The 13,837-nt window shown below is 43.5% G+C and overlaps 1 protein-coding gene across 14 annotated transcripts in view; it reads right to left on the bottom strand.

The window, feature by feature from the left end:
- DLGAP2 (DLG associated protein 2) overlaps positions 1-13,837 on the bottom strand; it is an 817,721-nt gene that overhangs the window by 60,793 nt on the left and 743,091 nt on the right. For all 14 annotated transcript variants that reach the window (XM_070599096.1, XM_070599101.1, XM_070599105.1 and 11 more), the window contains one exon: positions 1,406-1,553. In XM_070599096.1, the coding sequence (XP_070455197.1) occupies positions 1,406-1,553 (148 nt within the window). The remainder of the gene's footprint in view (positions 1-1,405; positions 1,554-13,837) is intronic.

Consider the following 13,837-nt stretch of genomic DNA (forward strand, 5'->3'; position numbering starts at 1 on the left):
GACAAGCCAATCTCACAAGACCCCTGTTAGACTTTTAATTTCATTTTTGCACAGGAGAAAAAATTGAGCATTAAAGGTAAAGAGTGAAATTTTAACAGCTTCAGCCACTAAATTCAAGTGTCTCAAGGACACTGGCGGATTCCCAGATATATCATCTCCAATGCATCGTCCTCTGTCACTGGGAATTGCCCTCCTCCTCCTGGAATTGGCAGGTCACAATGGCCTGGGGCTGATCCTGAATTACCGCAAGTCTCCATGCAGGTGTGCAACAGCCCCCTCACAGCCAGGGTTCCAGGATTATTTTAATAATTATTCTAATAGTATTATTACTTTAGTGATCATAATGGGTATCGTTTGTTGAGTGCTTATTATTCACTGAGGTCTTTACATAATAACACCCAGAATTCATTAGACACGTGTTCTGTCACTCTGCTACCGCATTGCACCTGTTACGTCATTTATCCTTGCACGGCCACACAGCAGGTGTTACTCTCTCCATTGATGAGGAGAGAAGTTCACCACGGCTAAGGACTCCTTAGCTAGCCGAGGCCAGAGGCAGGGGTTCTGAGCCCAGGTTTCTGGCTGAGAATCTCTACTCTATAATAAGTGGAAGAAAGCATTGAGTGAGCCTGAAAACCTCAGGTTAGCTTAAGCACTATTTTTAAAGGCAGTTAAAATCAGTAAGCAACGTGTCTAATTAAAATTTTAAAAATGCAATTCTTATTTATCCTACAACATATGGCAGTTAGAAGTACCAGCGACTGCTCGTTTTGCTGTGGCGCATTCTTCCAACAGTTCAAAACAGGGTGGGAAGGCGTGCTGGGCTCCTCCTTCTGTCAGTCAGCCGTGCCTCTGGGCCTGATTAAGACACCGCCATTCACCTGGGGACCCCGGACCCTACTTGGGGCTGCAGTGCCTGGCGAGAAATAAGCCCTGTGAGCCTGACAAACACAGTTGTCTGGGTGACAGCAGCACCACAGCATGTTTCCAGCTCTTCTTACTGGACCTTCAGGGGTTCAGTTTGGAGGACGCGATGGAAAGCCACTGCAGTCTGAGCCCCGTCCCCACAGAGCTCTCCCCCTGCCCTCCTTTTATTGGGGGAAACCTCTGGGAGAGGAAGACAGCCCGAAAGGAGGTAGAGGGGCAGCTATCAGTCACTCCCCACTCAGAGGAGATCAGCGTAAGAATGACGGAGCCATAAATGTCAGGAAGCATGTCAGGAAGCGAGTCTTACAAAGTTCACGGGTTTGTAATCATTTCAAGATAATCCCAGGCAGGAAGTTCACGTCTGCTCGTGGCTCTCCCCTAAGACATGCTGAGCCACTGTCTCTCCCCCGCAGGCAGATGTCTGTGACGACACGGGTTTAGAGACCCCAAGGGAGAAGGGAGGGAGAGAGTTCCCAACCTGGCTCACGCAGCTGGCCTGGCTCAGGGTGCTGACGGCTCGCATGTAGCTCTGGTTCCGGGAGCGAAACTTCGGGGAGTTGTAGCCGGCAGACGGGTCCAGGCTGTGACCAGCGGGCACGTCGCTTGCAGTTTGCAGGTAGCTCTGGCTATAAGAAAAAAGAAACGAAGAGAAAAGGCGTTCCGTGAACATGCACTGAAGGGGCAGAGAGGCGATGGTTATGGGACCAACGCCAAGAGGCTGTCCAAATTTCCAGCTGAACGTCAGTCTTTTGATGGAGCCTCACCTTATGTAAATATTCTTGAGGTTCAGTTGCAAACAGGCACTGCCTAACAGTCACCGGGGAGGCTATTTACAAAACTGCTTTGAAACCTGACTTTTTATGGCCAGGTGGTGGAATTAGGATCATTCCACATTAAAACAAAGAGTGCGGAAAGCCTGGTAACTCACACGGCCTTGTAGGGAACGAATTCGAGCCAAAACCCTGGGAGAGTCTTACAAAGATCATTTAGCCTTTGGCAACTTGACCTACTCAGAAACACCAAAAAAAAGTGAAAGGCTCGCCCTCAGTTTTAATTTATGCAGAGTTGTCTGGATTATGCAATACAGGCAGACGGAGCGAGAGGACTGATCATTTCCTTCCAAAGTCCCCTAAAAACCAATGTCCTCTGGTCTCCCTTCTTGCCATTTCGTAATGTGTTAGAATGGGGGAACCTGGAGGATGTCAGGCAGACGGGGGTCAGCTTTGCTTAAATTTCTGGCTAATTGAACTCTTTCGTGTCAAGTTTTGTGACGATTTTTTCACAATATAGTAAGAATTCATTTTATTTGATCAAAAACTGGCATAATATGGACAGAAATGATTAATGATTCCTCTTTCCTCTTTTGGATCACAATGGGGCCATTACATAGGACCACTGCACTGGTCTGTGTGTAAAAACGTTTATAAACATTCTGCTGCTGATTCTGACTCCAGGGTCAGCTGGTTAAGTGTGTTCCCCACTTCTCAAAGTAAACTCTTTTTTTTTTTTTTTTTTAAAGATTTTTTTTTTTATTTTTTCCTTTTTCTCCCCAAAGCCCCCCGGTACATAGTTGTGTATTCTTCGTTGTGGGTTCTTCTAGTTGTGGCATGTGGGACGCTGCCTCAGCGTGGTCTGACGCGCAGTGCCATGTCCGCGCCCAGGATTCGAACTAACGAAACACTGGGCCGCCTGCAGCGGAGCACGCGAACTTAACCACTCGGCCACGGGGCCAGCCCCTCAAAGTAAACTCTTAACGTAAATGGTTTCCTCTGTGATTTACTCCTTTCTTTAAAAATAGGGCAGCAAAGGAAAAAATTGGACTTGATTATACGTTCTGATTAAGTAAAGCCCATTTATTATAGATTTAGTCATTATTTCTGCTAAAATTAACAATATTTTTATATATTAATGGAATATAACTTATATTATAAATAACTATAATTTCTGCTTTAAAACCAGGTGTATAACACCTCCTGGGGCTTTGGGGAGAGAAAAAAAAGAGGGAGATTGGCAACAGATGTTAGCTCTGGGCCAATCTTCCTCACCAAAAAGCATACTTAAAAAAAAAAGTCATTATTATAGAAAGCTAATTTTTTCTTTTAAACAGACTCACAGTAGTTGACATTTGCCGCCTCCCACTGTTCTGGGTACCTTGTAGGCATTTTGCTCTGTACTAACCCATTCGATCTTCATGGGAATCCCATGAGGCAGGGCCATTTATAACCCTTACTGTGCAAATGGGGAGCCTGAGCCACAGCAGCGCTGAGTCGCTGACCCAGGCTCACACAGAGCCAAGGGCAGGAGCAGACTCTGGGCTCAGGCAGTCTGGCTCCAGAATTCACAGTTTTGGACCCAAGATCGCAGCTGCTGAGTCAAAGAAGTAGAGAACCCAAAAGGTCCCGTTCTGCGTTACTGTCTATTATAAATAGCTTAAAATCCCCCCAACTTCAGCCTCATTAGGCTTAATAGATTTTTTTCGTTATAATGGTTTAGCATTTTGTAATATAGCGCCCAAGAAGCCAGCGAACTCAGAAATCACAGGCCTGGAGACTGAAAGTCAGCCCTGACATTGGGAGGCGCAATCGAGGCCAGGAACGAGAGGTCAGGGCTGCCTCCTTCCATGCAGAGCACCCAGGCCGCAGGGACCTCACTCCAGGACGCTCCCTGGCTCTTCCTCAGAAGTCTGTCCCCAATTCCCACATCATTTTAAATTCCCTTAAGCCCCTCGTTATTCCCTCAACTTGATAATTCCTACTTCGGCATCCAGTTGTCAGGGATGGAAACACGCATTCCTGTGCAGACCGGGTGGTGCTCAGAAAATTTGAAAAGGAGACCACACAAAATTTTCTGGAATGACACGGAAATATCTTTTTTGTAGTTTTTTCCCCTTTGCAATGATGCCCACCTTGGACGGTCATATACGCACAAATGAGGCTGGACACCTAATTAGGAACACCGAGAGAGCGAGAAAGTCGTTGTAAGAAAGAGAGTAATAGGTTTCCTAGTATTTTCCTTTCATTGGCAAATTGTTCCAGAGTTGTTTGCTGAATCCTAGGCTCTCGAACCTCTTCTGTGACTTCAGATCATTGTAAAACCAAAGTTACGTAACAAAATACGTGCCTTTCCAGGACTCTGCATTTAGCTATTTAGATCCACATAAATAACTCAAAAGTCTAGACAAAATAAATCATCCCTTTGTCCTCGTCACCTTGGAAAAGCGGTCAGGATTCTATGCAGGTTGTATGAAGAAGAAATATAAGAAAACATTGTTTTCATACTAAATGTGTTCATTCCAAACACAGGGGGCATCTTTCCGTTTCCCCAAATGGAATCTGACAGGAGTGGCTGCAAATATGAAACCTCTTTCCTCCACGGCATTAAGTGGAAAACGGAACATTCTAAACAACGCTGGGGACCGACAGACACTGTGTGCGTGTGTGTATGTAACATTCCTCCTATGAAATGGAAACTATTCTAACATCTCTGAGTACACATTTCACATAATCTCGCAATTAATCAGCTGATTTCAGCAAACGTTTTTTTCCCCAGGTTATTTCCATATTTAAACTAAAAGTGTCCTCTAAGCTGTGAGTAGAGTTGCAGGAGAGGAAGGCAGGCCTGTTCCCTCCACACAGGTTTTGAGCGGAAAACCGTGTCCACACCTAACTGCGGGTGGGGACATTGTCGGGTATCCCCGCATCCCTTCTCTGGGGACCACACCGGCCAGGACTCCCTCGCTGGGCTCTGCTCCTTCACGCTCTGCATGGCCTTTGCTCTGAGCCAGTGCCAGGCAGGACTTCAGTGACGTGCCACCAAAAGCTTCCTAAATGCAACACAAGGAGAAGGCTGCAGCTGAGGGGCATCTGCTCCGTGAGTTGGGTGCTAGAAAGACCCTTTTAAGAACGCAGTCAGAGACGCACTGAGAGCTCACACTGGACCCCGCCCCCCGTCACTTGCCTCGAGCACTTCGACACGTCCATATTTCTCCCCAGATCAGCATAGGGACCCCAGACAGCTCACGGTTGCACCACCACAAGGCCCTGGAGCAGGGGTCTGAGTCCAGGACAAACCCCTCGCCTTCAGTGTGGGGTGACACACGGACGCCCACATGTGACAGCGAGGCCTCAGGCATTCTGGGTTTTGTACGTGGAGAAAGCTCTGAGCTGGGTGTCAGCAGGTGATAATACTGGTACTCAGACCCTAACGTCACACGGGGGGACTTAGCACAGGGGGACTGAGTGTAGACCGTCCCTCTGGGGACAACGTGGCCCTTTCTGCCCTCTATGGAGGCTCTGGAGAAGGAATACATAAGGCTCCGAGTTGGTGCTCTTTCGCTCACTGAGAGGCTGGGAGAGTCCTGGAGGAATCACTTCACTCCACACATTTGGACGCAGCCCGGGGCAGACACGGCTCGTGTCCACAGTGCATCAGCAGCGTCCGTGATGTTTCTGCGGAGGGACGAGCTTCCACCTCACTCCCCGCACTTCTCCCCGGGTGCCTCCTTTCCCTGCTTGAACTTACTGCTCCGTTCTCCTCCTCTGCTCCTCGTGTGTTTATTATTTTACTCAACAGCCACCCCTCCGCGGAAAGGCACTCCCACCATCCCCTTAACTCTGCAGATCTTTCTTGAGCAGAGTGCCAGGAACAGAGTTGGGGATGGAAGACAAGATGGATGAACAGGGCTGTCAGGTAAAACACAGGACACCCAGCCAGGTTTGAATCCCAGATCAACAAGTGCTTCTTTAGTATCAGCATGCTCCCAATATTGTCCAAATATGTCCCAAATGGGACATACTTACACTAAAGAATGCACTGTTTATCTGAAATTCAAATTTAACTGGGAATCCTGTGTTTTTATTTCTTAAATCTGGCAGCGCTATGAAGGAGGCACATTCTCTTTCCCTGTGTCGAGGGCACAGACGTGGGCACCAACCTTCTTCACGCATGGTGCTAAAGGGGCATCTGCAGACGGGCCACCACGGAGGTGGCGGGGCTGCTCGGCGCGGCTGGGGTCTGGATGGTGCTGGGGAACATGTGCTGGGAGAGAAGTTTGCAAAAGCAGACCACTCCAGAGAGTCTCAGATTTCTTCCACAGGCAGCAGGAAAGCGCCACGGACGCTTGGCGAGGGACTCCTAGCTGTGGGTCCTCCACGCTCTCTGTGGCTCGGAGGATGGAGAGTGAAGCCAAGGGCCGCGTCCAAACAGACCCCGTGAGAAGCAATGTAGACCCTGACTGGGGGTTTCACGTTAGGGATGGACGGATGGGTGGGAGTCAGGAAGCGACTGGATGTGGCCCTAAGGGAGAAGGACATAACTGAGATGATTCCAAGGCTTCCAGACTTTGCTCAACACAGAGAATACGCCCCAGGAAGGGCAACGAGTTTTGGAGGCTGAACATGAGTTTGATCTGGACCTGCTGAGCTGAAGGCACCTTGCAAGAATAGGGCAAACGTGTTGGGGGCGGCCGAGGAGGTGTAGACTATAGAGGAAGCAGAGTCGTGAGTGTCACCCAGATGGGGCAACGTGGGGTCATGAGAGACCGTTGGAGAAAAGCTTTGGGTGGATTTGGGGCAGAAACCAAATTGCAGGAAGTAAAGACGAGAAAATGGCAGTAAAACTGACAATTTTGAGCAATTTGTCCAATTTGTCAGTAAAGAGAGGAGTGCAGGGTAATTTGAGGAAGGCTGTGAGATTTTTCGGAGGGGATGAGTCAATGTGAGTATTTATTTTTAGAAAGTGATAACAAGACACATTGGAGACATTCAGAGAAGGCGAGCAGGGTCAGCCTGCCGTCTGGACAAGACGCTGCCCCTGTGTCGTTGGGCCCTTGACATCAGATGTAGGACACGTCACGGCCCCAGAGGCTGGCTGTGCTCGGGGTGAAGCACGTTTGTGAAGTCAGCCCGTGTTCAAACCCCGCTCAACCACCTGCTAATGTGTCGTTTTGGACAAGTTACATCATCTCTCTGAGCATCTGCAAGGCGAGGATGATGGTAGCAGGACTTAACTCCCAGAGCTTAGTGAATACTGAACAAGGACGGTGTGCAGAAGACATTCAGAGGGGAGCCCGGCGCACAGTCAGGACTTGGTTAACGTTAACAAGCACTATATTTAATTTGTCCTCAGAAGGCCTGGACGGTGGGGGACAGGGGACCAGTTTTGTCTTGCGGAGTCCGGTAGAGACGTCTGGGGACACATCTTGGGGGAAGCTGATAGGGAGGGGCGGACCAGGTGGGATCCCCATTTTTCCATGTGACATTTTGTCCAAATAAAACATTTCAACTGTTTAATTTTTTTTTGAAAATAACAAACCTAGGTGGAGTCATCAAAAAGAAAATTATTTTTTTTCTAAAATAGAAATCATGGAACAGAAAAATAAATACTCATTACATTTTTATTAATTGAGACAAAATTGATAGGTGGTGAGATGCACGGATCTCAAACGTACAACTCAGTGATTTTTGAGATGTTTAGTTTCTGTAACCTCCACTCCACATCCTCACTGGCATTTTCTGTTGTCATTCCGCTTAATTTAAGGCAGTGTAGTGGAAGGGAAGTGGCGTCTCCTTCAAGGTTTCCTGGATGACTAATGATGTAATTATTGGTTATTTGTATATCTTCTTTTGTGAAGTGACTTTTCAACCTTTTCTCCTATTTTTTGTTGGGTTATTTATATTCCTGCTTGGTAGGAGCTTATATTCTGTCTTCAAATCCTTTGTCAGATATGTACTTCAAATATTTTCCTTCACTCTGTGGCTTGCCTTTCCGTTTTCTTAATGGTGTCTATTGATGAGCAGAAGTTTTAAGTTCTGATGGTTGAATCACTCTCCTGTCACGCTGATTTATTCTGTCTTTCTGGGTGGACCTTAACCTGGGAGGGTTCACCTCCCAGGGGACATCTGGCCACGTCTGGAGACACGTTGTCTTGTCACACTTGGGGGAGTGCGCTGCTGTCATCTAGTGGGGAGAGGCCACAGATGCTGCTCAAAATCCTACAGGGCACACATAGCCCCCATTAAAAAAGAAGCATCTGGCCCCAAGAATCAGTCGTGCTGGGGGTGAGAGGCCACGGTCTATTCTGACATCAATATCACACTGTCTTAAAAGCAGATAACGTGACTTGTCCAACCTTGTTCTTCTTTGTCAAGATGGTTTGGCTTTTCTACGGTCCCGTGCATTTTCACACACATTTTAGAATCTTCCTGTCAGTTTCTCTAACAACTGAGGTTGTTTTGAGTTGAGCTGGTTTTGACTGAAGTCGCCTTGAAACTATACCCCAGTCTGGGAGATTTAACATCCTCCCAATACTGAGGTTTCCATCATCGTATCTCTCTCTATTTATGTCCGTCTTGAATTACTTGGATCGATATTTGTAGTTCTCGGTGTAGAGAATCTATATTGCTGTTGAGACGTTTAAAACCCTCTTAAATTTTCCAATTGTTCATTGATGGTCTGAAGAAATACAGTTGATTTTTACGTATTTCACTGGTGGCTTAGCGCTCAGAAATGCCATTATCTGTTTTGGTATTTGTTTGGTGGTTTCCTTAGTTTTTCTGTGTAAACAATCTTGTGGTCTGAGAATAAACAGAATAAACTTCTTCCTTTTTAATCTTGATGCTCTGTATTTCTCTTGCCTTCTTACTGGGGGCGACGTTCACTCTAATGTCAAACGGAAATGGTGAGGGTTGATGTCCTGTCTTTTACCTAATCTTAGATAATATTAATATTTATATTGGCTCTCCATTTTATGTAAATTCCCTTTATCCAACTGAGGAAGTTTCATTTATTCCTAGTTTGCTGGGAGGTTTTCTTTAAATTACAGATGAGTGATTATCAGAAACTTTTTGGGGGGCTGGCCGGGTGGTGTAGTGGGTAAGTTCTCGAGTTCACTTGGCGGCCTGGGGTTCGCCAGTTTGGATCCCAGGTATGGGCCTACACACTGCTCATCAAGCTACGCTGTGGCAGCGTCCCATAAACAAAATAGAGGAAGGTTAGCACAGATATTAGCTCAGAGCCGATCTTCCTCACCAAAAATACACACTTTTTCTCATATCTTGGTATAATCATAAATTTTTCTTCTTTGTTAACTAATGTGGTAAATCTTTTGATTGAGTATTGAATGCTAGGTCAATCTTGCATTCCTGGAATAAACCTTATTTGGCCACGAATAAATTGTACATGGTCAGTCTTTTATATATATTACTGTATTTGGATTGTAATTTTTATTAATTAAAAAATATTACTCAGTAATTTCCTTTCTTTGGTAACATTTTTGGTATCAGAGTTATGTAGGCTGTTGAATCTACAATGATTTCCCTTTTCTATTCCTAATATTTGTAATAGGTGTTTTCTTTCCTTTTTTTGGTGACGTCTTGCTGAGGGTTTATCATTCTATTAATCTTTTCAGAGAACCAATATTTGGCTTTGTAATTTTTCTCTATTGTTTATTTTATATTTTACTGATTTCTACTCTTTTTCTTTCCATCTTTTGATCTGGATTTAATTTTCTCTTCCTTTCGTAGCTTTTTAAGGCGGTAACTTAGATTGTTGTTTTTAAGCTTTTCTTCTTTTTTTAATATAAGCATTGAATGCTACACATACTGCTTGAGCTGCACCCACAAATCCTTACACGCTGGATTTTCACTGTCATTCTGTTTTAAACAATTTTCAATTTTCCTTCCGATTTTTTCTTTGATCCACAATCTATTCAGAAGTGTGACATATGCTTTCTAGACACCTTATTGTTTTTGAGAGACCACCCTCTGTAAAATTTCAATCTTTTAAAATTTATTAGGATTTACTTTTTTTGTTCAGTATATTCTCTTTTTCAGTGAATGTTCCATGGGTACCTGAAAAAAATGTGTATTTTTCAGTTCTGGGATGTAGGGTCCTATTAATATCAATTAGTACAACGTAGGTGGCAGTATTGTTCAAATATTCTCTATCCTCACTGATTTTTTGCCCAGTTGTTCTACGAGTGGTTGAGAAAGGGATGTTGAGGTCTCAAACCATGTGTGATTTGTCTATTTTCCATGTGTCAGTTTTAGTCAGTTTTCCTTCACGCATTTTGGAAGCTCTGTTATTAGGTGCATATAGATTTATGCACCTAGTTTTTGGTAATTCTGATGAATCTACCTTCTTATAATTATGAAATACTCTTCTTTATTCCTGTGGTCATATTAATTATTCTAAAGTTCCTTGATTGGTACCAATATAGCCCCCCAACTTTCCTTTGCTTCCAGTTTGCATATCTTTTCCACTCTTTTACTTTCATCTTGGGTCTTTATATTTAAAGTTTATCTCTGTGGACAGCATATATTTGGGTTTTGATTTTTTTCCCTCAGGGTTAGAATTTCTGCCTTTTACTTATTTATTCCCTTTTACTTAGTGCAATTATTATTAGGGTGAAGTTTAAACCTACCACTTTGCTGTTGGTTTTCTATATTTCCAATCTATCTTTTGTTCCGCTACAGGCTGGTACCTGGAGGTGTTTTTTTGTTTTTAGCCAATCTTGTGAAAAATTTGCCCATTGTTTCTGCAAATAATTTTTTGCCATATTCTCCCACTTTTATCCTCTGGTCCTCTAGTTACATGTATGTCAAGTTACTTTTTATTATTCCATGTATTACTGAGGCTATGTTCTTTTTTTCTTCAATATTTTACTTCTTTTTTTCTTCAGATTTGATACTACTTATTGATTTATTTTTAAATTACTAACCTATTATTTTCCTTTCTGCCACTCAATCTGCTCTTAGGCCCATCCAGCGAGTTTCTCATTTTCAGATATTGTACTTTCTTTGTCAAATGGCTTTTCTTAGAGCTTTCATTTCTCTGCTTTTTGCTATCTATTCACTCATCAAGACCATGTTTTCCTTTAAGACCTTGAACCTTACAATAGTTGTCTTTATATTACTTATTAGACCTTTTAACCTGTTTAAAACAGCTGTGCTTTTTATCCAAACCTCTGGTTCATCTTAGGTTTTGTATTTATCTTCATTTCTTTCTTACTTATGAGTTTCACTTTGCTACAACTTTGCATGTTTTTTCTTTCCTCTTTGGAATGATGGACATTGTTGGCAGGGACTCTGATCCCGTCACCTTCCTCTGCAGTGTTGCTTTTCATTCTGGCAGGTCATCCTGCACTTGTGGATGAGCGGTGTCGCGCTCTGACAGCATGGGTCTGCAGAAGGCTCCAGGTGTTTACGAGGTTGTGTCTTCACCACGTTCTAGATATCATACTGCTTTTTGGAGACCATAACTTGGTGGCCTTCAATCCCTGATTTTTCTTTTCATCTTCACTTAGGCAGCAGCTAAAAACTAAACTCAGTTCAGGACTCACCGATTTTTACAGAGTTTGAGGTCTCCCCTCTATGGCGCCTTCTTTTCTGCACTGTCCCCACCCCCAGTACTTCCTGCCAATCCAGAAGCCCCAAATATCATCCTTTAACTTCTAAATTCATGACTGCAGCTATCAGCTTCAGTTCTTACTGCCCCTTACTTCAAGGAACAGAGAAAGTGCTCAGAGGAAATTTGCATAAATGTGGATTTCGCTGAGTGAGTGTGGCTCCTTCTTTCAATGTTTGCATGTCCTCCACTTCCTGTCTGCTTGTGTTTGCTGTCCAGTTCTTTTGTGTTTATATATGTGAGATCCTTGTTTTTACTGAAAATACTGTTGATCCCCAAACCTTTTAAGTCATAATCACAAACAAATATATCTCAAACATATAGATAGATACATATATATTTCTAACTGCTAAGTAATATATTCCAGGGTTTTTGATTGTTTTCTGTAGGACAGCCAGTTCTCCAGAACTCCTAAACTCCTACCCATTACATTTTATTTTTTAAATTATGTCGTTGTGGTGGCATTTGTCATGTGTTTGGCTCACTGACACCTCAGTTCCTTAGTTGCTGTTGTTTGTTCAGTGAATTCACCACTGTGAGAGGCAGAGACTGACTCCTACATAGGACTAGACGTGTTCGATATTCCCTTTCACGGACTCCCTTAAAGCTAAGGTGTAGGATTATGATCTATGTTCCTCCAAAAAGATGCACTTCCTGAGACTTGAGGCGACAGTAACACGGAGTGGAATCCATGCTGTTGACGGTCTCTGTGGTGGTGGTCGTGTCTCATTTACAAGGCAGCTGTGGCCGTGCTTCAGATAGTGTCCCCGTCCAGCCCGGTGGTGTCCACCTCTGAGGTCTCTGCACAGGGGGGCTGGCCATTACTGCCTTCACTAAGTGGTTCTGGGGTGAGGTTTCTTCCCCTGGCTGCACAGCCTTCAAACCTGGTTCTCCTTCCCTACTGGAGATTCTCAGAGATATTCCATATTCTTTTCATAAATTTCCTTTCTGCTATTTAAAAAGTCTATTTTGAGTTTAAGAGTATTGAGAGAGTTTGTGTATGATCCATTAAGTATTCCGTGTGCTGATGAAACTGTGTTTCCTGAACGCCAAGTGCGCAAGGTGACAGTTGATGCCATGACATGAATTTATAGTGAGCAGTGTCTTCTAGGGTCCACCTGGCTGTGCTAAAAGGCTCCCTTAGGTCTATTTTTACTGAAAACACTGCTGATCCCGAGAACTTTTAAGTCACACATCACAAAAATTGTCCTTACTACCAATATTTGTACTAGGAATTGTTGAGTATAACCAGAATTGTTGTTGTTAAGGTCATTGAATTGATTCCGACTCCCGGCAACCCTGTGCACAGCAGACTGGAGCCCTACCCAGCCTTTTTGCGCCATCCTCTTGCCCTCCAGTGCTGTATCGGACAAGGCTCCGCCGCTCTTCACAGGGTGTTCATGGCCAATTTTTTGGAAATGGGTGGCCAGGTCCTTCTTCCTAGTCTATCTGAGTCTGGAAGCTCCACTGAAACTTTTTCACCATCGGTGACCTGCTTGTGTTTGAACTACTGGTGGCATAGCTTTCAGCATCACAGCAACTTGCCACATGGATGTGTGGTTCCCTGACTGGAAAATAGAGTAGACACTATCAATTTAATCCTTTGACATTCAACATTTCTGAGCTTTATTTTTTCAGTTCAATTTGCTAACACCTTTCCCTATAATTTATTTTTCCAAAGAGACACAAAACAGAGGCCGGTAGTAGTGAACTGCGCATAAAAGGAGGAATTCAGACACACGGACACCAACATCAGTAGGACCAAAGCAGAACAGACTCTCTAACAATTTTTTTGTGTTAAGATGCTCTCCCAAAATATGTTTCTCCAGCAAAATGAGTCATTCATCTAACAAACATTTATTGGGCACTGAGGATAGAAACAAAGATGATTGAATCATTGCCCTTGTCCTGAAGGAGCTTGCTCTGCAGGACATAAATTTTAATAGAATTCGATTTTCTGAAGGATAAATTTAAAGAGACCCAATGTCTTCCTAAAAATCCTCTTTTTCTCTCATTCAAATTGCTTTATAGCTCAACTCCTGAAATGTATTTTAAGGAAAAGATGGCAATATTGTGTGGAGGAGTATGAATTAGATTTCACTTTAATGAGGGCAGAGATTGAAAAATCAGAAAGAATGATGGGTATTCAGGAAAAGTTCCAATTATTTATCTTCCGTGTCATGGATGCCAATATATCAATACCAACAGATACCAATATATCAAAATGGGTCAAAAAATCTGCTCTTATACAAAATTATGTATCTACAAGCTTTTAGAGATTAAAGCAATGAATATAAATAAGAAAAGCAAATTTTAAAAATGAGGGATAAATTTTATATAAATATGTGTATATTTACACATATAGTACAGAATACATTGAAAACTTATATTATTAAATAGTATACGAGGTATAGCCACTTTAAAAACAGTCTGGGAGTTCTTCAAAAGGAGCTTAAACATAGTATCATGAAATGATCCAGCAAGTCCACCCCCAGGTATACGTCTA

This window comes from Equus przewalskii, chromosome 28, assembly GCF_037783145.1.
Source record: "Equus przewalskii isolate Varuska chromosome 28, EquPr2, whole genome shotgun sequence".
Classification (NCBI taxonomy): domain Eukaryota; kingdom Metazoa; phylum Chordata; class Mammalia; order Perissodactyla; family Equidae; genus Equus; species Equus przewalskii.